The following is a 22,327-nucleotide window of genomic DNA, read 5'->3' as shown; positions in this document are numbered from 1 at the left end:
TATAATAAAAGCTATGACAAACCTGAAAAAGGTTCATGAGGGAGGGAGGAGAGGGCTTAAAGAACGAGGCTCTTGAAGGAGGAAACTGCAGAAATTGCCAAACAGATCAGAAGCCTCAGACACGTGATCTGAGACATGCTGCAACTGAAGTTTAGAGAAAACGTTTCCCCCAAGAAAGAGAGAAATGGTTAGAAGAAACCACATTATAGGACCCCCATGCCTGCACCCACATGCAATTCAAACAAACTAAAGAGTGTTTCAGCCCTTCCCCAAATGCTTGGAGAAGCCCCTTAATTTCAGCAGAGAAAACCAGCACTACTGAACCATGGTCTGAGCTGTGAAATATAAGCAGAAATGGGAACATGGGAAATAGAAAAGCCCCCAGGATATATCTCAGAGTTGCTGAATGGGATCTTAAATTTTCCAGAGCTCTCTCAAATCTCCAAATAAGAGCTGCAAGAAGAAAATAATATTCAGGGCAGTTTTATTGTGGTTTATAGCATTGGTTTTTCTAATCGAGTTTTGATTTGCAATGGGAAATTTAACTTCTTGGCCTTATCAAAACAGCACTCCTCTTGCTTTGATCCTGCCTAGCATTTAAGGCAGACTCAGCACAAGCACAAGTTGAAAGCACCTTCTCCCTTGTAGCTTAGTGAGATACATTTCCTCTCCAGATCCTGCCTTGTCAAAGCCAATTTAGTTTTGATTTTAAGTCTGTAAAGAGACAGTCTGGGGCTCATCTCTTCCTCCCCAGCATGGCCCCAAAGGCTCCCTGGCAATCAACGCACAGTAAAGACCTGAATTTTCACTGTTGTGCGTGCTTGTGCTGGGTCTGAAGCATGCCAAAATCACCCCATATTTAATGGGCTCCAGGACTGGGCACTGCTGCCTGGGGATGTGCAGAGCAGCAGCAAGCTCACAGACCTGAGCTTCAGCACTGCTCTGTGATTTATGTTTGGATGCAGCAGACCTGGTGGTCCTGACATTGTGAACAACTCCCCCATTTTCTGAGGTGTCTCTGTGAGACCATTACATCTGAAGAGTAACTAATGCCATGTGTGAGTCAGCATAGAGCACGCTTCAGCTGGGGAAGCAAAATCATCGCACGGTGTTTGGTCCTTTTAGCTGATGGGCTGCTGGGGTGGAAAAGATGAATCCTGTACTCTTTGCATTGCATTTGTGCTCCTGCTGTTACTTTGCACCCACCCACCTGAAGTGAAGGGGTGACTTAAGACACCAGCTGACCCTGCCACAAACCAAGGTACAAGCGGGCAATAGACTCCAAATACCACTCTGTTATGGGTAATATTCTTCTGTAAACTACTTTTAATTAAAGGTTTAATACGCCAGCTCTGCTGATGGAACACAAAGCTGATCGTTTAGTTGTGTTTGGTGCCTAGGCTTAGAAACACGGCATTTCAGCAGCACCACCCAGTAGACCCAGGATGATTAAACACAGCAGCCAAGGCTGATGTGAAAAAGACCCACTAGAATTTACTTCCAAATGGCATTTATAACAACAAACAAACAAAGACACAATGAAGGATGCAGGAATACATGGCCCACGGGACACAGCACAGCCAGGTCCATGCCATCAGCCACCTGCACAGCAAGTACAGAAGTAAAGGAGGCAGCTTCAGCTCCCTTTTGCTGGCCAGGTCCAGCAAAAGGGAGCTCACTATTCCTTCCTCGTTACATGAAAGGCTTGTCAGGTACCAAACCCATGCCAGTGTAGGGCAGAAAAGTTTGGGGGACAGCTAGCAAGAGGCTTCAAAACTAGTGGTTATCTTCTTCAGGCTCCACTAGAGCAGGAACCCTGCCAGAGAGTGTGTACACACAACATGGGGATAAAAAGCAAAACTCAGCGAGGATAAAAAAAATGAATTTCTTGTGTGTGCAGATGCTGGGGAAGAAGCTGGAAGGATTCCCACGCTGAGCCCACGCTCTGCAGGGGGGACTAAAACTAGCCCAAGCCTCTGAGTTCAGATCATCTTGTGGAAGCGTCAAGAAGTTGGGGAGTAAACAGACAAAACGAAGAGCGATGAGTCACAGGACACATTAGTAAGAATAAGGAAAACCATCATCTTTAACAAGCACTACCTCTGTACTTAGGAAAAGTCAATGCAAGCTTCTCTCCCCCTGCTTCACAAACCTATCCAAGCTCTCCAGAGGAGTCAACAACCATGTGGGTAAGGAAGATCTGACCTGCAGGTGGGTCAGGCTACCTGGATTTCCAAAATCGTCTTGCAACACCCCTCACGGAAGGATTTTAAGGAAACTAAGCTGCCACAGTATGAGGAAGGCTTGTGCTTGAATAAATAAGTGGCAACAAGAAAGGAATAAACAGTCAGTTCTTTGATGGAGGAGGGTCCCCAGGAAGTTCTGCTGGAATTTGGGCTCTTTAAAATAGTCTCAAAGTATCTGGGAAAGGGAAGTGAGAAGTGAAATGGCAAAGACTGATGATCATAACCCACTAACTCAGGAGGTTACAGATAAAGGCTGACCACAAAGAACTGCAAAAAGACCATACAGGACTGAGCGACCGGGTAAAGAAACAGCAGGTTGGATTTTCCTATTGAATCAACCAAGGAATACAGAAGAGCTGGAGAAGGTGCAGTAGAGATAAAAAATTATAACCAGCATTTTTATGCTCACACTTATAATTTTCTTAACACCTGCAGAAGATGTGAGGCCAGAAATCCTGCCCAGGGGTATGACAGGGGGGTCCAGTTGTCCACTCCATGCCAAGAGCTGCTGCATTTGTCAGGGCAAACGTGCAGCTGCCTGGCTTCACCGCTGAAGGCTTCATCTTGGAGCTGGAGCAGCTTTTTCTTTTGCAATTCTTCTGCTTTTTATGAGAAATTGTAACTTGGTTCCAGATGTCACATTTTTATCTCTCTCCTAGTTTTCCATGACTTCTCAAAGAAGTCTGGCAGCAATTTGAGACATCCATTAGCCAGTTATTTCTAAAGCATGTTACCAGGATATGATTTTGAGTTGTGTAATGTCTGTGTTTTTCATATACTCCCATAATCTACACTTTAATCAAGAGTTATTTATTATAAGTTTTCTTTAATTCCGGTTTGCCTGCCACATCTCATTTGGGCTTTTCTTCCAGAAGACACATCCACACACAGAGAAATGCTCAGATGTTCAGCCGAGGCAGAATACTTGATTTTATTCCCATTTTTACTTGCAAGCTTCTTCAGAAGGGGGAAAAAATTAAAATATTCACTGAAGTAGAATGAAGGTTGAAAAAACCCACGGCTCCAAAAAGGTTCATCTGTTAAACCCAACCCTGTGGCCACAGATGTGTTTGTAAATCAAGAAATTTACCGTTAACACAGTTTTGCTCTGCAAAGTGCCTGTGTAGAGGTGGCACCACTAACCTTTCTGTTTCATTGACAGGACTGACCACACAACTTGGTATCAAATTTGATCCATTCATGAGCATGTTTTCTTTTAACCGCCACCAGATCAGAGAGACAGAGCAACTCCCATCTTCTCCCATGCAGGGATCACCACAGAATTCTTGAGGCCACTCTTTTCACTCAGATAAAGCCTGTGAGCAGTGAGAGCATGATCCCTATCAACGCACCACTGAAAAATTAACTCGAGGCATGAAACTCTTTGCTTTCACTTACACGCAATGCACAAGAGGAAAGGGAATGGCTTCAGCACAAGCACAGAAACTTTACTTTGGGTTTAGAGTGGTTTTGCTGTTATAGAGTCAAGTGATGATGAATTTCATGCCTATTAAAGAGATTATTCCAGACTACAAAGATCCTCCTTGATATGATCATAATGCAGTGCAGCTTCAGCTAAAAACACAGGGCTGCACCAACCCTAAGGCATAGGATCAAGGCTATGAAAGACAAAAAAGATTCATAAGCATTACCATCTCTGAATTAAAAGGAAAAAAAATTGCTAAGGACTCAAAGTGAAACAGTCAGAGGGGAACAGAAATTATATTTTTGGAATGTAAATGTTTTAAAGAACGCTTGCCCTTTACATATTCAAACCAAAAATCCCCTGCTAGCACTGCCCCACAGCCCCAGTTCTTCCCAAATCCAGCCTTTTGTGAGCTTTGATTTTTCTACTGTAGGCAGAGCTGCAGGAACAGCTAATACTTCTGCAACCAAGGGGTCACAGGCAGTTGGAGATTAGGAGGATGCTGCAGCTGTTAAAAAAACAGCAGTGAAATACTACTTAAAGTTACCTTTAACTTCGTATTAGCCTTCACTCACTGGGATAAATGCCACGAACCTGCATCCTTCACTGTAGATGCTCCAGATCTCCAGCATGCAGCAGCGTGATGTGCTGGCTCTGGCAGCACAGCTGGTCTCAACACCTTCATCTCTGCAACTCCGTGCTCTCCTTCGCTACCTTCCACCAGTATGACTGTTGCTGGGCCATGCTACAGCCAAGATCCAGATGCTTGGAAGATTGTTTTTGACTTGGTTTAGTTCAACCATCCAGGTTACAATGCTGCTACGTAAAATTTTACCAATGTGAGAAGTGGTGAGCAGAGAATTTCTCTTGCTGTCATTGTAATAACTGAACCATACCCCTCCCCAGGCTCTCTTTAAATGAACAGGCATCACCGCATTAGCATGTTGAATTTATAGATGAAAAAAATCTGCAACAGAAACTCGATACTATTAATTTGAGGAAGAAAAATCCAGAACCCAGCTGACAAGCTAAAACCAGTGGGTCCAAGTTTCAGTGACAGAATGCATGACAAGTCCAGTCCTTAACTCCTATACACTCTTATGCTGTCATACCCAAGCACAGCAAAGATAGTTTATTTCCTTGGTTATAGTTGCCTATTTTAAGATTGATGTCAGCCTGTGGAGCCAATGCCCCTGAGGGAGTCTGCTTGGCCTTCAGCCTGAAGGACATGACCACAAGACAATCCAATACAAAACTTCTCCCATTCGTCCTTTCTTTTGCTACCTCCAGCTTACTCCCCCTTTCATCTGTTCATTCTCTGCCTCATCAGTGCATCCCATCTCCTCTTGTCAACCTTGTTCACCCTCATTTGTATTCCTCCATCTCACTCACTGCCCAACACACTCCCAAACTTTGTGTCCTCCTTAGACCTTCACCAAGACCGACTCCTACACACACACATTTAAATCATCCCAGGACACCAGGGTGCTTAAGCCTCAGTAAAATAAGACATTCAATTAAAACCTTATTTGCTGGAAAATAAGGCTGTTCAATAAACACAAAATATGTTTTTGTGCATGTAAAAAAATCCCTGGTTAACGTGTCAGTGTAGACGTAGAAACTTGACAGTTTTAGGAGACAAAGTAGAACTGCAATGGAAAAAAGCCACCACCCTCACAGATCTTAGGCAATTTCACATCAAATAAGCTTAATTCAGAATTTTCTCAGTCCATAGTGAGAAGACACCAAAAGCTGCCCCCATGTTGGACAGTGCAAGCTCCAAGATAGACCTGTCACTGGCCAAAGCTGAGCCCATCACCGATGAGGGCAGTGCCTCTGTGGTAACATATTCAAGAAAGGGTAAAAAATGATGTGCAACTCCTGGGAGAGATGAGTGAGAAGAAGTGAGACAGCCCAGCAGCCAGCAGCCACCATGGTGGGTGAAGAAGGAGGAAGTGCTCCAGGCACTAGATGAGAGATTCTCCTGCAGACCATCATGAATGCCATGGTGATGCAGGCTGTTCCCCTGTAACCCATGAAGGACCACAGTGGAAGTGCTCTGAAGGAGGCTGTGACCCCACGGGAAGCCTGAACTGGAGCAGGCTCTTGATTTGGCAGAACCTGTGGCTCCACGGAGAGAGGAGCCCACAATGGAGTAGGTTTGCTACTAGGACTTGTGACCTCACAGGGGACCCATGCTGGAGCAGCCTGTTCCTGAAGGATGCACCCCATGGGAGGGACACACACTGGAGCAGCCTGCTCCTGAGGGATGCACCCATGGAAGGGAACCACACTGGAGCAGTCCGTGATGAACTGCAGCCTGTGGGAAGGACACACACTGGAGAAGTCTGTGGACGACTGTCTCTGCGTGAGGGACTTCGCGCTAGAACAGGGGAAGAATGTGAGGAGGATGGAGTAGCAGAGATAAAGTGTTATAAACTGACCACAACCCCCATTTTCCTGTGTCACTCAGGGGATGCAGTGCCCCAGCAAGAAGGTGGCTCAGCTTCACTCCTGACTCTTTCTTCACTCTTCAAAGGCGGGGGGGAAAGGTGTTTATAGCTTGCTTTCTATGTCTCACTATCCTACCCTGCTACAGTTCATTGGCAATAAATTCATTTCCCCAACACAAGCCTGTTGTGACTGTGATGGTGGTCGGTAAGCGATCCCCCTGTCCTTTACTCAACCTATAAGGCTTTGGTCACATTTTCTCCCCTGGGCCTACTGAGAAGGGGGTGACCAAGCCACCTGGCATGCACCCATCCAACACTGACCCACCACACCCAACAGTGAACTGCTCTGCCTCTTGTATGGAGCCCTGGTTTGGGCTGGGATAGAGTTAATTCTCTTCCCAGTAGCTGGTGCTGTGCTGTGGTTTGGCTTCAGTCTGAGAACAATGCTGGTAACATAATGATGGCTTAGCTGTTGCTGAGCAGTGCTTACCCAAGTCAAGGACCTTTCAGTATCCCATGCTCTGCCAGTGAGGAAGGGCCCAAAAAGCTATGAGGAAGCAGAGACAGGACACCTGACCCTAACTAGCCAAAGGCGTATTCCATACCGTGGAACATCATGCCCAGTATAGAAACTGGGGGGAAGTTGGCTGCAAGATGCCAATCACTGCTTGGGGTCAGGCTGGGCATGTTTTGCCAAAAGCTCCTTGCTCATCCATGCAGGCATCATGGCATTTTTGCATGACTTGCTGTTTGCTGGGATGGACTGCTCTAGAGCCTGAAGGAGGTGGCCCTTTAATATCAACCTCCTTTCCTGGACTTCTCTTCCCTCCAGGACCTTATCACATAGGACTGCTTCAAGCAGATGCCTAAAGAGGCCAAAGTCTGATCTTCTGTAAACCACTGTTGTGACCTTGAGTTTTGTCCTCAGGACCCTGAACTCCGCCATCTCATGGTCACTGCAGCCAAGGCTGGTTTTGATCTTCACATCCGCAGTAGGTCTTCCTCACTGGTGAGCAGGACATCCAGCAAAGAACCTCTCCTTGTTGGCTTCGCTATCACATGGCTCCGGAATTTGTTATCGATGCTGTCCAGGAACCTCCCAAACTGTTTACGCCCTGCTGGGCTCTCGCACTAGCACGTATCAGGGTGGCTGAAGATCCCCATTAGGAACAGGGTCTATGAATGTGAGACTGCTTCCAACTGTCCACTTTTTCACCTGGTCAGGTGACATCTATATGTCTATATATGTGTATATATATAGACATATATATATGCATATGTCTATAGCAGAGAGTCACTACAATGTCATCCATACTGGTCTGCTCTAATTCCAACCCATAAGCTCCTCACCCACTCCCAGGCAAGAGCTCCACATACTCCAGATACTGCCTCACATGAAGGACAACTCCTCCTCCCCATCTTCCTAGCCTGTATCCTGAAGAGCCTGGGTGCCTCCATCACAACACTTCAGTCATCTAAGCTGTCCCACCATGTCTGTGCTGCCAACGTCAAAACCCTGCAACTGCACACAGATCTCCAGTTCCTCATGTTTATTGCCCATGCTGTGTGCATTAGCATAAGAGACTTCAGAGGACCATCTCCACTTTGCATCCTTTTCCCTCTCCCACAGCATTGAGCAGACCTGCACCTGGGCTCTCATCCCCTGTGCATCTCTCCCAGAGCTCTGTGATCAGCTGTGATATTCTCCAGGCTGCTTTTGGCAGCATCATTGATGCCCACATGGAAGAAGAACAAGGGAGCAGGAGCTTTCGTCTCAGTGCCAGAAGACACCTGCTTCCAACATCAGCTTCCATCCTACCCGAGACAGACCCTGCTTTTGTCTTCAGTTGTCCTCTCCTCCTTGCTCTTGGCCATGTCTTGGACCCCAGTTTGCATCCATGCTCATTTTCTTCCCCCAAGCTGGTCTCTCTCCTCCAAAGGCTGCAGGACCACCAGGGCCAGGCCAGCAAGCCTGGGCAGGGAAGAAGAGGGTGGGACTGTTGTCTTGTGTGGCAGCCATCACACACTGATTTAAGCAGACCATTGAGCCGCACACAAGTTTTCTTCCTCACTGTCCACTCCTCCACCTCATCCTGATGTTCTATTTTGGCCTCAGTGCAAGCTCTGGCTCCTATCCTGCCACTCATCTCTTTGTGCTCCCAGCAATCCCTGCCTGGAGCTCCATTCCCTCAACATGCTTTCATCGCAACACCCTCCATCCCTTTCCTTCTGCAAAATCCAGAGGGAAAATTTCCATATAAAACAAAATCTGTCCTCGCTTGTACCCAGCAACTGCACTGACCACCCTTGCTTTGGGAGAGGGAGAAGGCAGTGCTTGATAGGGCCAAATGAACTTTTGTTGATATTCAATTCTCTAGTTTTCTAAATTAAAACATGAAGATGAGGAAGGGAGAGTTACAGGTGGGGAAGGGTATGGCTGCTGTCTTTCTCCCACTACTTTGCTGCTGGGAAATTACCAGTGCAGCATGTGGTCCTACTAGCTTCTGGCAAGTTTTAGCCAATAAATTATAAAACATTGATTTAAGAGGGAGAAGGAAGAAGAAAAACAAAAGGCAGCAATAAAATTGCTTTTAAATAACTCCAGTGTAGGTGGTACATAAACAGGATATGTCACAACCCATTGAATTGTTCTTATTGGACAAATAAAGGGTGACAGAAGAAGAAAGGGGGGCAGGGAGAACAAAAGCACAAAAATGCAAGAAAATTCAGAGGTCCTTCAGAGGTTTGCGTTTTGTACTTTATTCAAGTTCCTACCTACTTTGGTGGATTTTGGGTGGTCAAGTCAAAAAAGACACACAAAAAAGTACGAAACATCTCTGGTTACCAGTAGATGGACAATTATGCCCAAGAGGGTTAGGAAGTACTTTGAATTCTTGTACGTTATTGTGCACTTGTCTGTCCTTGCCAAAAAACCAAACAAGCTCTGTCTCAAAACCAGTTTGTGGCTTTTGTTCGTTACTTCTGCTGCAAACCTCTTCCAGACTTCACTCCTCCGATGACTGTCGACCATCCTCTGATTTTCAGTGAAAATCTATTTCAGTCTCTTGTTATATCATTCTTGCCCCCAAGTTTAAAAAAGCTCTTTTATATAAACATCATACTAGATACAGTGTCCTCTGTACCCACTCTCACTCCATCAGGAAAAGCACATCTAAGATGAACGCACCAGGAGCTACAGGGGTTTTGTTCATCTCCTGTAATTTGAGTCCACCCCTGAGAAAGCTACAAAAAGCTGCTGGATGCAAAGGAACTACCCAGGGCGATCCCTGCAAGCACAGGAAGCTCTTACTTACAGATATAGTTTCTGGTGGAGGAAAAGTGCCACAATCCTCACCTAAAGACTGTGTCCACCTCAGTACTGAAGGAAACTCACCCTAAGTTACCAGGTCTCTGCCAAGCTAAACTCAAAGGTTTTTTTAATTTCCTCTCCAGAGATCCTGTTTCCAGCTCTCTGGTCATTCTTCCCTCACTTATTCCAGGTTATCCCTAACAAACAAAACAATACACTTTTCTCCAGCTAGGTTATTTCTAGCGGTGACAGTGAGTATTAATGCAGCCTGGACTAGTACTGCAGGTTGACATAAATCCCCTGCATCAGTATCATCCAGGTCAGAGTTATTTCATACCAAACAAAAGCACCCTGCTTTTCAGTTCCTTCATCCCAATTCCTACTTGGTTATCAGGATCACCTAGGTCCTCCTGTAAAATATTCCAATTTTCCATGATTTCTTACTCTGTTGGTTCGGCAAATTTTATCTACATGTTCATGCTCCAAGGTCCTTAACACAAACATTCACTGCAGAGGTATCCTATAAGCATCACTCAAGAAGTCTCACAAGCAACCCATCCCCAGCTGCAGTTACCTCCCTTTTACCCGACTCTGCTCCAACCCCTCATAGAATCAACCAGGTTGGAAAAGACCTTAAGATTGTCAAGTTCAACCATTCCCCAGCACTGCCAAGGCCACCCCTAACCCATGGCACTGAGGCCTCGTCTCCACGGTGTGTGAACAACTTCCACGGACACTGACTGCAGCCCTGCCCTGGGCGGCCTGTTCCAATACCTGAGCACCCTCTGGGGAAGGAATTGTTCCTAATCTTCATTTAAACCTTCTCAGGTGCAGCTTGAGGCCATTTCCTCTGGTCCTATCACTCGCCCCTTGGGGGAAGAGATCAGCCACCTCCTGGCTCCTCATGATTCAACTTCTTAACTTCTTCAGCATGGCTGTTCCCCATATGGCACTCTAACAACTACCTCACTGAACATCAAGGAGATTACTATCTACTCACCTCTCTACTCCAAAAATAAATTAGAAGATGTGTATCAGATTGATTTGGCATTAACTACACCTATTTAATAATCCTTCCCCCCCCAAAAAAAAAAAAATAAATCTTGCTCTAGAATGTAACACTGCTGTAGTCAGACCAAACAGACCTGAAGTTACACCAAACATCTGCTACCACCTTTAGAACATCTGAGAAAGCATAATGTCTGCATAAATCACAGCTTCTAGTTTGAACAAAATCCAACTCGAATTCACATACGGCTTTCTTCTTGCTGTTCTACGATCGAAAAACAGTAAACCCATCGAGCAATTCGATTCACAAGCTTGCAAGAACTGCAAAATTGCCCTCAGCAGTCTCCAAAAAAAGGCAAAGTAACCATGAGCCCTTGAGATGATCCACTCGAAACATACATCCACTAAATCCAGTTCTTTGTACTTCTGAAGTGGATTAGCTCACAGTCCTCAAAGCCTGTATCCTCATTGTAAGCCACAGAGATCCCACTGTGGTATTCGGCTGAGAAGAACTGCCTTAATCTTATACATATTTGATATAATAATTAGCCAGGTAGGATTCCCTTGCCATACTTTGAACAACTTCAATCATGTAGCCACCACAAGTCTAAAACACAGTATTAAGGCCAAGCTCTCAATCATTTTTCTGAACATCTTTCCACTCCACCTTCTTAATAACAGCATCATCCTCCTTTCTTCCTATTCATTTTTTCCAAATCTCCTCCTTTCCCTGCTGTCCAAACCACATACATATCTTTGCTTTCCTCCAAAGTAACTGTGACACAGCCACGTCATTCTCATTTTGCACACACCTGGAAAAGTCATTTACCCCTTATCTATCCTATTAATATGGGCTTTACTCAAGTTCCTTCAAAAATGTAATACCAAGTATTTCCCAAGCCATCAACTAGAACAAACAGACAGAAAACCCAACAACCACCTTTAAAACAGCTACAGGGAAGTGTAAAGATGTCAAAGTAATTCACAAAGTCATGGTAAGAAATGCCAGCTGAAGTGAGAAGCCTTAAGTATCAACACAGGATAAGTCTTCTCATGGAGCAGAGCCAGCTTAGGCTGCTCCCCCTCTCCAGTCCAATCACAGCTGCCGCTGACCGCGGCTTGCTTGTCCTTCAACTTCTGGATAACTGAAGACATCATACTGAAAAAGAAGTCTTTTTCCTGCTATTTCTTTTCTTCATCAAGCCCGCTGGATCAACCCTTCCTTCTTAACAAGGTGACGTACTCATTCATATCACGTCTTAAAAGGTTTTTGAGCTGAAAGCACTGTAACTGATCACTTCAAAGTCTGCTCAGTTTCTCAAGTTACGGTCACGTTAGATATGCCTGTCATGGTTAATAATCCAGATTTGGGATCATTTAACAGAAATGCTTCTAAGAACATCAATCAAAAATCCACCTAGTTTATTTTCCATAGGTCAGGGGCCTCCATCTTCTAATACAAATCCAGGTGCTGCAGGTAAATCAATTTCACCCTTCATCTTCAGCCAAAGATGCTCCTTCCCTTACACATCCACCTAGCCTTCCCAAGACTCCTCTTTTTTCGTATAGTCTGGTACCAGGCATCTGAATAGTCACAGATAAGCTTTAGGCCATAATACAGTGGAGACCTGGCTGCTACCTCTTGAAGCTCTTTAAAAGGCGTTAATCAAGCCATAACTTTGTATAGAAAATATCAAGATACTCCATACTTTCTCAAGGAGAAGAAGGCTTGGCAAAGAGCTTGTGTCTAAATTCTGGACAATTCTTACAATTGAGTAAGAAATTAAAATTTTTTTAAAAACCAAAATATTACAGTGCAATTTTTTGTTAGCTTTAAGAAATTATTGTAATCTCTCCCTCAAATCCCATACAGTTGCTTCTAAACCAGTGTTTGAATATAGTGAGAAAAACATCAGGCGTGAAGGAAGAAATACACACTAGTTTTTGCTCAAATGTGCAAAATCATGATGAATACTAAATAGTCTCCTGAGATCTATGGATGCAGTTCACATCTGAGCTTGCCCGCAACTGTTAACACCATTGCAGATTGTCCTGAAACAGCAGCGTGCTCCAAATCACACCTGGGTACACAACAACCACTGCTGTACCTTATTTTTTAATTACAAGTACCAATATAGAAATCAAGACCTTCTGCCATGCAGACATAATGGTCTGATCCACTACAGGGGGCACAAAGGACGTGTTAAGTTGAATACAGATGTTACAGTAATGCCTTCCTCAGCAACACAGTTTCATTGCCACTCTAGAGATGGAAACCAGAGCTTTCAGCCACTTCCACCACAAAAAAGTGTTCCGTAAACACTCACTGATAACATCCAGCTCCTACCAATATTCCTCCTTTTTCTGACCAAATTAAACACAGCAACCCAAGAAATCAGCTTCATTAATGCAGAGTTACGGATGTCCACAGCATCTGCTTGGAATGGGTTCAGCCAGTTCATGTTTTCCTGTTTCAGGAGCTTGCGATGCATACTCCAACAGCCCATATGTCTATGTCCTTCTAAAACCATGTCTAGTATCAGACTGAAGTTCATTAACACCCCTAATTTGCAACACCTTTGGCTTCTCATGCCTTGTTATGCAGTGTGCTACCTAAGTAAGACACTTGGCAATCCACACCTTCTCCCTTGAGCCACTCAGAGAAGCTGAGCATGGCACCCATCTACTGCAGACCACTGAATTTTACCCGTCCTTTTACCTCTTAGTCCAGTGACACCAAATACCCTGGGTACTGCTAGAAGGCAGAGGGATGGTTTCCATTAGCTACTGCTAAATCTGGAGGCACACAATTACAGGCATATGGGTACAAACTCTTATTTCCTTTAGAAATGAAATAGCTTTGCTGAAACAGATGTTCTGGGAACAGCATGGAGACCACCGGGCATCCTGGAGGACAGCAGATACAGTGGAGAAGGATTCCCAGAGCAATGCATGCATCCCGTTGAGTATAAGCATGGGAAGATCAAACAGGGAGGAGGAGATGGTTTTACAACATCTAACATTGCCTCTTTTCCCAGTTTGTCAGTGCTTCTACTCAGAAAAATACTACAAAAACAATTCCCATCTAGCAGAGCTAACTTGAAGTGAGGCTTAAACTCTTTTATTAAGTTACAGAATAAATTATTTGATTACAAGCTAAAAATACTAGCAGACATTCCTTCTCTCTTTAAAATGCTCTTGAATTGATAATCCCACAACAAAAATAGGAAATACATTTTTAATGTGACCGATTAACATTTTAGCTCACTTTGGAGCATTCATTATATCCCATCACCTGAAGGTTTTCATTCCAGACTGCTGACATTTCCTAAAACTGTATTAAAGTTGAAGAGTAAGTTTGGGTGTTGGCTTGCTGCTCTACCTCGGGCACAGAGCACGACTCTGGCCACGCTGGTGCCTTCTGGCCTCACCATCTTTTACAACATAAAAACCATCCAGCCATAAAATTTCTTTTCTTTTTTTGGTGCTGCTGAATTTAAAAGGAAGATAACAAAAAATCTCAACGTGACCACAGCAACCTCAACACTCCTGCAAGCCACTGAACAAGCAAAGGGAAGCTCTGGAGTATGCAAGTACTACAATGGTCATGGCAGGGATTGGTGGTCATCTCAAACGTCTCATGCTGCCATAGAGTTCTTGTTTGTGGAGCTTGTGGAGGAGACTGCACTGGGAGCCTGCCAGCTCTGCTGGCAGCCACAGCAAGATGGAAAGCTTTCACCTCATCTGAAGAGATAAGGAGAAAGGATTCCTCCTCCTGGTCAACTTGAAGTTGGCTTACATTTACACAGGATTGACCCCATCTTCCAGAGCAGAAAACATAAACAATGTGTATGGTCTTGGTACAGAACAAAGAGCATCTCCTCCTCTTCATCAGCAGAAACTTAGGAGTTTCCAAGAGGATTCAGACCCTGCATCTGCACACATGAGAGAGGTCCGCAAAGGTGATGGAGACCCAAGCAGGGCAGCACTGGAGCAAGGCAGGAAAACACCACAAGGCTCTTGAGCCCTCCTTTAGAAACATGACTCGTCCCTCTATCACCCAAAGTTGCAAAAATAACCAAAACCAACCATCTACTCTACATACGGCACCTCTTGCCTCTCAGCCAGTTCTGTCCCAATATACACTTTACCACACTAACCTGGGAAACAGCTCTCAGTGTTCAAAGTGTAACACAGAAGATTCTGGCACAAGTTCTAGAAAAGGTAATATTAAATTGTGTCAGAACTCCCCCAGCCACGCTTGGAGCACAAAAACCTGTTTCAGGTAACTCTTTGCTGGTCCTCCCCTACAGCACTTTTGCACACCTCATCCATCTCCAACACCTTCCTTTGATGCTCAAGGATCTCCATTGCCTCCTTACTACCCTCTTTTCGCGGGCAAAGGGTAAAAAGAGGACAAGCAAGCAAGCAACACTGAACGCTCTTCATGCGCACACGCCTGGGCTCGTGTGTATCCCAAATCTTCTCCACAAGCACTTTTTTAGACAAACCCACTACGATGCCTATTTTTCCCTGAGAGGACAATCTCTTTAAACTCAGAGAGATTTAACTAATAACATTAAAATGATGACTTACCAGTCTCTCATTATCTTCTGAGGTTCTCTGGTAATGAGCTGCTAAAGCAACATAATCCTGCGCCTGCTTGTTACACTCTAAACACTTAAGTCCATGACGGATTAGTCTCAATGGGTCCGTATAGAGAGGCAAGGCTGGCTGAGTGTTGGCAGAAATTCCTACCCCACCTCCTGAGGCAGCACCAGGCTTACGTGAAGGAGAGAGCGAGTGCAAAGTCTGAGGAGCCAGAGAGGCTGAAGAGCTCACAGGAGAAGGTGAAAACATTTGGTCTAAAGAAATCGGTTTCATTAGCAGCTGAGAACACTGCATGATAAATCCTTTGCTCTTATGATCTCTGGCATGTTTAAGCAAGCTACACTTATTAAAGAAAAGTAGCATAGTTGAACACTGAGTGCACATGACTTCGATATGAACACTTCGTCTACTATAGTGTTGAGTCAGGCTTTTCTCTAAGGCAAATGAGTCCCCACATTCCAGGCAACAGTACCCAGAGGCAGGTAAATTAATACTGGTGTCAGGCGGAGGACTAAGGTTTGGAGTATATATCGGCACTGGATTGGCACTGTGTAGTACTTTATTAAAAGCTTCCACGACGATGGGAGCAGCTTTCTTGACTTGATGCACCAGGGGCACAGACATCTGCGTCACCTGAGGCTGACTTCGCCTCTGTGCGGATGACTTTGCCGTAACAGAAGCAGCAACACTATGTGGGACCAAGTTGAGATTTGCCAAGTGCACAGCTTTGGGAAGAAGGCTAGAGGTGGTGACACTGGATGGCTGCATCACGATACCCTGCTGCTGCCTCTTAACACCTACTTTTATGGCACCACTGCCACAGTTTGGCAGTGGAGATAAAGACACCGTACACATGCTGTTTGCAGCAATATCTGTTTTCATGCTATCTGCGTAAGGACTTGTTACACTTGACAGCTGGATAGCCACAGTAGCCCCATTTTTGGCTGAATTCTTGCTGGCCTCACTTTCTATAACTACACTAGCTTCAGGGGATGGAAAAGATTTGATGAACTCTTCGGCAGATGAGGTTTCCACAGGCGACTCTTCTGAAGATTTGCCCAACTCATCATTTTCTGGCAAAATTCTAGTTACAGTTCTTTTAATTTCACCAGAAGATGTCTTGATAGTCTTTATTCTAACCTTGGGAATAGCTGGCGGAGAGCCGGCTGCCAAGGAAGGAGAGCCTTTCCCACTGCTGTCGCTGCACACGCTTTGAGGACTCTCGGGCTGCTTGCTGGCCTTTCTTACCACCTCTAAAGGGCTTCGGGGACTCTTTGGCGACTTAGGCATTTTTGGACTTCCCTTCATCCCGTCTTTAAAAGGACCAGGTTCCTTGGTAAGATTAGGTTGCTCGCCTTTTGGAATACATGCAACCTTTTTGGCCTGAAGAGCTACTAACGCTGCCACGCAGGATGACAACTTTGAATGAGTTGGCTTTAACCTCTGGCGAGGTGGTACCGATGAAGACATGGTCAGCTCGGGCACAGACCCCTTATTTTCTCCTAAATTATTGTGAGGGAGGTCTCCAAACACCAAGCCTTCTCCAAGAAAGCTATTGGTATCTACCAAGTCCTTGCCTGACTCCAAAAACCTCTCTGCTGCTTTGTCTTGTTCTCTCCTGCTCATTTCCAGCCTATTTGCCGGCTGGCAGTGGATTTCCATTTTTTGTTCCTTTTTACAGTATTGATCAAACATGCTTAATTCAGGCTCTGGTACCTTTCTAAGATGATCTAGTACTGAAGCTCCTGTTGGTATATACATTGACGGTGGTGGAAAATATGGTGTTTGGGCATGTTTGGGTTTATCACCAATGCTGTTCTCTTTGAATGCATCCTCTGGTTCAGGGCTGGAAATTGGGCTAAACTGACTAAATGTTGGCAAAGGCTCTGACTTGGACTGTTCCAGTTTATCAGAGTAACTTCTTGAGCTGTCGCCATTAATAAAAGTTGACTCAAACTTGCCATAATTATGGACTAAAGCATGAGCCTCTGATGGCAGATCGGACCCACGAAACCCATTGTGTAGCAGACCAGTACTAAGGTGATTCCCCTCCTTTTCTGCTTCAAAGGACTCCTGGCGACTCGTGTTCTTCACTATCACACTCACAACAGGAGCATCAGAGGGAGGCAAAGAGTGGGATAAGGACACATTCTCATCGATGCAGATTCCTGATGACTTCAGGTGATTCTCATTGTCCTCCCCAGCTGGTGGGATGGTCTCCTTGGCATCAAGGCTCGTCGGATCAGGGATGTCAAAAGCAGCCAAGAGGTCATCAAAATCTGGGGTTTTCATGTCCCCCATTATGAAAGCTACAATTAAAATGCAAAAAAATTCTTAGTCAGGTACATCTTCCCCAAAGACAGACTTTGTAAGACTAATTTGCATAAATATCTTGTGTGACAAAACACAGAACTGCCCAAAACGCTAACACAGCAGGTACAAAAACTAGAAACATCTGCAGCAGACACTCCAGTTTCCATTTTAACTATTCCAAGATTGACTGTTTATACACAAAAATATTAGCCCAGCTTTTTCAACACAGCTTTCAAAACAAAAGTGCCATTTATAGGGCACTGCAGGGAAGGAACCTCTCTTGCCCTTGCTGCACATGGAGGATCTGCAAAAGCTGAGGTCTCATCCTGCTCAAGCTGGCAGGGGCAGGTGACGAGTGGCAGTAGCTGTTCAATCCTGTCCTGCAACCCCCTCTGGACTGCGAGCAAAGCTGCTCCTGGTGCTTCAAGCAACATGCTGAGTCCCCAGAAACAGAGCTTGTTCAAACATGACCTTTTAAATGACACCAAGCTCGTGCAGGGGACATCTTTTCAACCTGTCAGATGCAACTCTACTCCAAAACAGCCACTGTCATGAGCCTCCACAGAAAAGATCCATAAGTACATCAGTGTTGGGTTTCTTTTTTGTTTGGCTGGGGTTTTTTTGGAGCTAATGGCAACAATCACTGCTGATTTCTCAACAGATTCTCTGAAGAATTCAGTCCTGCTTCAAGGAAAAAAGGCAGCGGTAAACAGGTGGCCCAAGAGAAATAGGCCAGAAAAGTGAGATGACTCCCACCCAGAGCAATTTGTACAATAGAAGTCTTCAGTAAATATGTCAATACAGCAGCTTAAAGCATGGTAAACGAAGCAGGGTTTATCTGAAACACAAGCAATCCTTAATTAAGGAAGGATGTGAGGCAAAACTGCCCAAAGACAGAATAAAGGATCATATTCAAATCGTAACAAGAAATGGTGTTCCCAGCCAGCTCATTCTTTATAAGCCCTGCAGAAGGTTAGTGGGGACTTAGATGCTCACCACAGAGACCTATGACAGCAATAATGAAGTTCTGATGAGATGCATAATGAAAACTGACAGCACAGAATTACTTGAACGTTTGTGTTTGCTACTGTCAGGGATAGTGGGTTTCCCCTGTTTAATCACAGTATTTTCAAGTTGTGGCAATATACAGACTTCCCAAATATTTAATACATGTTCCATTTAAACCCCAAATTTATGTGAACTGATGCATGCTGTACGCACAGGAGGTAAAAAAACGACCAAAAACCAACAAAGACGGTCAACTGAGCTGGCAGAGCACCAATTCCTGCTTGGCAAAGAGCACCCACAGGCAAGGTAAGTCCTGCCACGCTCACTTGACCTGGGCTGCATCAGAGCTGCCAATGCCAGTGGCAAGTGAGGGAGGCAGAGGATGGCAAGAGCCCAGGAGGAGACAGAGCTGGGAGGAGAGGCACAGATAGAAACAACGAAGGACCCTGGGACAAAGTGGAGGGAGAGAAAGGAGCTGTCTGATAGAGGCCACTGATTTAAGGCTGCTTTCATTATTTACAATTGGGTTTAAATGTTTGTGAAGTGTCACATTAAAACTGCAGGTATGGGGAACACTTTACAGAGCTGGACCAGGAAAAATCACTTCAGCTTTGAACAAGAGGGCATAATGGTCTTTGAGTTTTAGTTTAGCCGTGCCTCCAGGCAAGCCCCATAGGTGCTGCTTTGGTTAATCTACAGCAAAACATTCTGTGGAGATTTACTTGGCTTAAGAGTGGCTCACTGTAGTTTAGCTTAAACTTGTTCTCATTCTTAAATTAAATCACAAATATGAATGTCCACAGAGAGCTGTGCAGTACTTTACAATCGCATCCCTAAGCAAGGTAGCTTGGCTGTGCATTATACCCCTAGAAGCTCAGAAGATTATCCATATGCTTCACATCACTAGCACTTGATAAAGACTTCTGAAACACCACAGATTACTGCAGTTGGCAAAGAATGTTGACCTAAAACTTCTCCTTCCTTTGGTGAGAAAACTTTTGCCAGCTGGGAGAGAGCAAGGCACCACTGAGCTCCCAAAATTTCTGGCACACAAACCCTTCCACAAGGAAGACATTTCATCCATAACCTGTAATGCTCAAGTTTTATATAGAGAAAAAGGAGTTTGCCAATTGCTCTTGACTTTTCCACCTATCCACATCTTTGGACGCAGCACTACTTTAAAATACCAGACAAAATAAACCCGAGGTATCTGCAACATTACAAAATATGCTTTTCTTGGAAGAAATGGTGCATTTTCAGAAGCTTTCATGTACATCTTTGAGTCCTATGAAAGACTAGCTTACACTCTGCTATTATGAGAGCACAAGTTTCTACTCAAGTATTTCTCCTCAAAACTGCATCTTAAACGTGTCATACATGAAGCTAAAATTCTCAAAGCAAAACTCGACTCAGATTCTAGAGAAGACAAAGTAGGTACCTTGCTGACAAAATTGACTTTTAACTGAAACAAATTTAAAATTTTGACTAAGCACCATTTATTTCTGTTCTCAGATAACAAACAGAAGCATATTAAAGGAAATTATGTCAAAGCCTCCTGCAAACTATTTTGTGAGGAAAGATGAAACCTCCATCTTTCTTGTGCAAAGGACTTGCCTTCAAACCGAAGCCTGAAATCCAGTTTTCCTTCTCTGCTTGCCTATGAAAACATGGAAGTTGAGATTTGCAAAGCAACAGAAGAGGTGAATAAAATGAGCAAAGGAGTTACAGAGTAGAACCCATCTATTTCCATGTGCAAAGCCAACCTCGCTACAGCACGTTTCTCCAAGGAGCATGGAACCTAGAAGCCTCCAAGCCATCAAAACCACCCCCTGTGAACTTGCTTGAGGCTGTTTGTACAATCCCAGGGCTGTGGCTAAGCCTCAAGATGTTGCAGCCAGGCAGAGGCACCATAGGACCAGCATGCCACACACGCACCATACAAACCTTTCGCTAGCGGTGCTATTCCCGGGGCTTCTCAGAGCTCTGCAGTAGCTCCTCTGGAGCTTTCAAACCAGTGCGTACCATGCTGCTCAAGAAGGAGGTTCAAGATTGCCACCTAAAAGGAAAGCATAAAAATGTCATTACACCAAGGTTAAATAATATAGGAAAATGATGTTAACAGTAAATATTGATAAATCTGCAAAACAGCAGTGAGGTACATTGGAAAACATCGGCCAAGGGCTCCTCTCACCAGCCCAGAAGAGAGCTTCCTCCTGGAGGGATAGCACCTCCTGGACGGATGCAGAAGGGATGTGGAGAGGGCTTGCCTGCCAGGGAATCATCTGGGAAGGCAGGGATGGCAGGAGCAGCGCCTGAGGAAGCGCGAGCAGCACATGCCAACTGGCAGCAGCCAAAGCAGACCAAGGCAGAGGCCGCCCCAGGGGCTGTCAGGGCCACGGGGAAAGCACAGGAACAGGGAAGGGCAGCTGGTGGGAGATTAAACCGGAGGCTCCAAACGGGCCCCGGTGCTGCAACACCCACTGAAGTGCAGGAGCCCCGTTCGGGATCACTGGTACGAGCGGGTCCGGGGGCTCGGGGTCACCGCCCGTGACAGCGCCGCCGCCGTCCCCACGCGCGACCCACCCAAGACAAAGGCCCGGGGCCTCCCCGGCCGCCGCCCGCTCCCCCCGGCGCTGACACACGGCGCAGCCCCGCGGCCCCGGCCGCACGTGGGCGAACCCCGCCGAAGTTAGTTTGTCCCAGCACCGCCGGACCGGGCCGCGCCGCGCCGCACCGCCGTGGGGTCCGGGGCCGGCAGTCGGAGCCGTGACCGGAGCTGCCGGCGGAGCTGGGGGTCAGGAGGTTCGGAGAAGGCGGCGGGCGCCCTGCGGGCCGGAAGAGCCGGTGCGGCGAGCAGGCGGGCGCGCAGGGCTCGGTCTGCCAGCGGCGGGGCCGCCCGCCCTGCCCGCGGGGCGGCAGCACCCGCCCGGCCGGCGGGAGGGCGCAGGGAAGGCGGAGGGCGAGCGGGAGGGGCGGGCCCCGGCGCGGCCAAGCCCGAGCGGGCGGCACTCACCCACGCTGACGGCTCCTCTGAGGGCCCCGCCACCGCCAGAACCCCGCACAGGCCTCACCCCGCACCCGGCACCAACGGCCGCAACATGGCGGCGAACGCGGCGGGCGGGGCCGAGAGCGGGGCGGGGCCGGGCCGGGGCACGGCGGACCGCCCCCCGCGCCGGGCCCGGGGCGCCGCCGGCTCGGCCTACCCGCCCCGCAGGGCGCGACCGCGGCCTCTGTCACCTGGGGCGGGAGCGCGGCGCAGCCTCGCTAGCAAACGGTGTCCCGGTGCTCAGCTCCCCTCAGGAAGGCCCTTCCGGGGGCCGCCCCGGGGGCCCCTCACGCCTCTGAGGGCCCGCGCTTCTCCGTTCTCGACGTTTTCTCACCCAAACCTGTCTTGTAGAAAGGCGTCCACGGTAGTCACCTCCCCTCGTCTTTTATCTCCTTCCTCACTGTACCTGCATCGATACCGATGTGATTTTGCTTACAATTAGGCAAACTGACCTAGAATTCATAGCATCATAGAATCCCAGACTGGTTTAGGTTGGAAGGGAGCTTAAAGCTCATACAGTTCCAAGCCCTGCCACGGGCAGGGACACCTTCCACTAGAGCAGCTTGCTCCAAGCCCCTGTGTCCAACCTGGCCTTGAACACTGCCAGGGATGGGGCAGCCACAGCTTCTCTGGGCACCCTGGGCCAGTGCCTCAGCACCCTCACAGGGAAGAGCTTCTGCCTAAGAGCTCATCTCAGTCTCCCCTCTGGCAGGTTAAAGCCATTCCCCTCATCCTGTCCCTACAGGCCCTTGTCCAAAGCCCCTCTCCATGTTTCTTGTAGCCCCCTCTACCTATTGGAAGACTCTTACAAGGTCTCCTGGATTAATCACTTCCTGTTAACAAATGTGCAACAGGGTTGGATTTTCGCCCCCTGCCTTACAACCTGGCATAGGCTGTTAGTATTGA

General features: G+C 46.5%; 1 protein-coding gene across 5 annotated transcripts in view; it reads right to left on the bottom strand.

Moving 5' to 3' along the window:
* Positions 1-21,487, bottom strand: part of ZNF592 (zinc finger protein 592) — a 40,083-nt gene extending 18,596 nt beyond the window's left edge. For 2 of the 5 annotated variants that reach the window (XM_080626600.1, XM_080626604.1), the window contains exons 1-3: positions 21,389-21,487; positions 20,320-20,431; positions 15,040-17,363 (exon numbers count right to left, since the gene is read on the bottom strand). In XM_080626600.1, the coding sequence (XP_080482726.1) occupies positions 15,040-17,355 (2,316 nt within the window). In that variant the 5' untranslated portion in view covers positions 17,356-17,363; positions 20,320-20,431; positions 21,389-21,487. The other 3 variants (XM_080626602.1, XM_080626601.1, XM_080626603.1) reach the window with 3 other exon arrangements.
* Between the last annotated feature and the right edge of the window lie 840 nt (positions 21,488-22,327).

The sequence above is a fragment of the Psittacula echo genome (genome assembly GCF_963264785.1).
Source record: "Psittacula echo genome assembly, chromosome: 10".
Lineage (NCBI taxonomy): Eukaryota > Metazoa > Chordata > Aves > Psittaciformes > Psittacidae > Psittacula > Psittacula echo.
The sequence above is the reverse complement of the archived record's forward strand: the minus strand, read 5'-3'. Positions and strand labels throughout refer to the sequence as shown.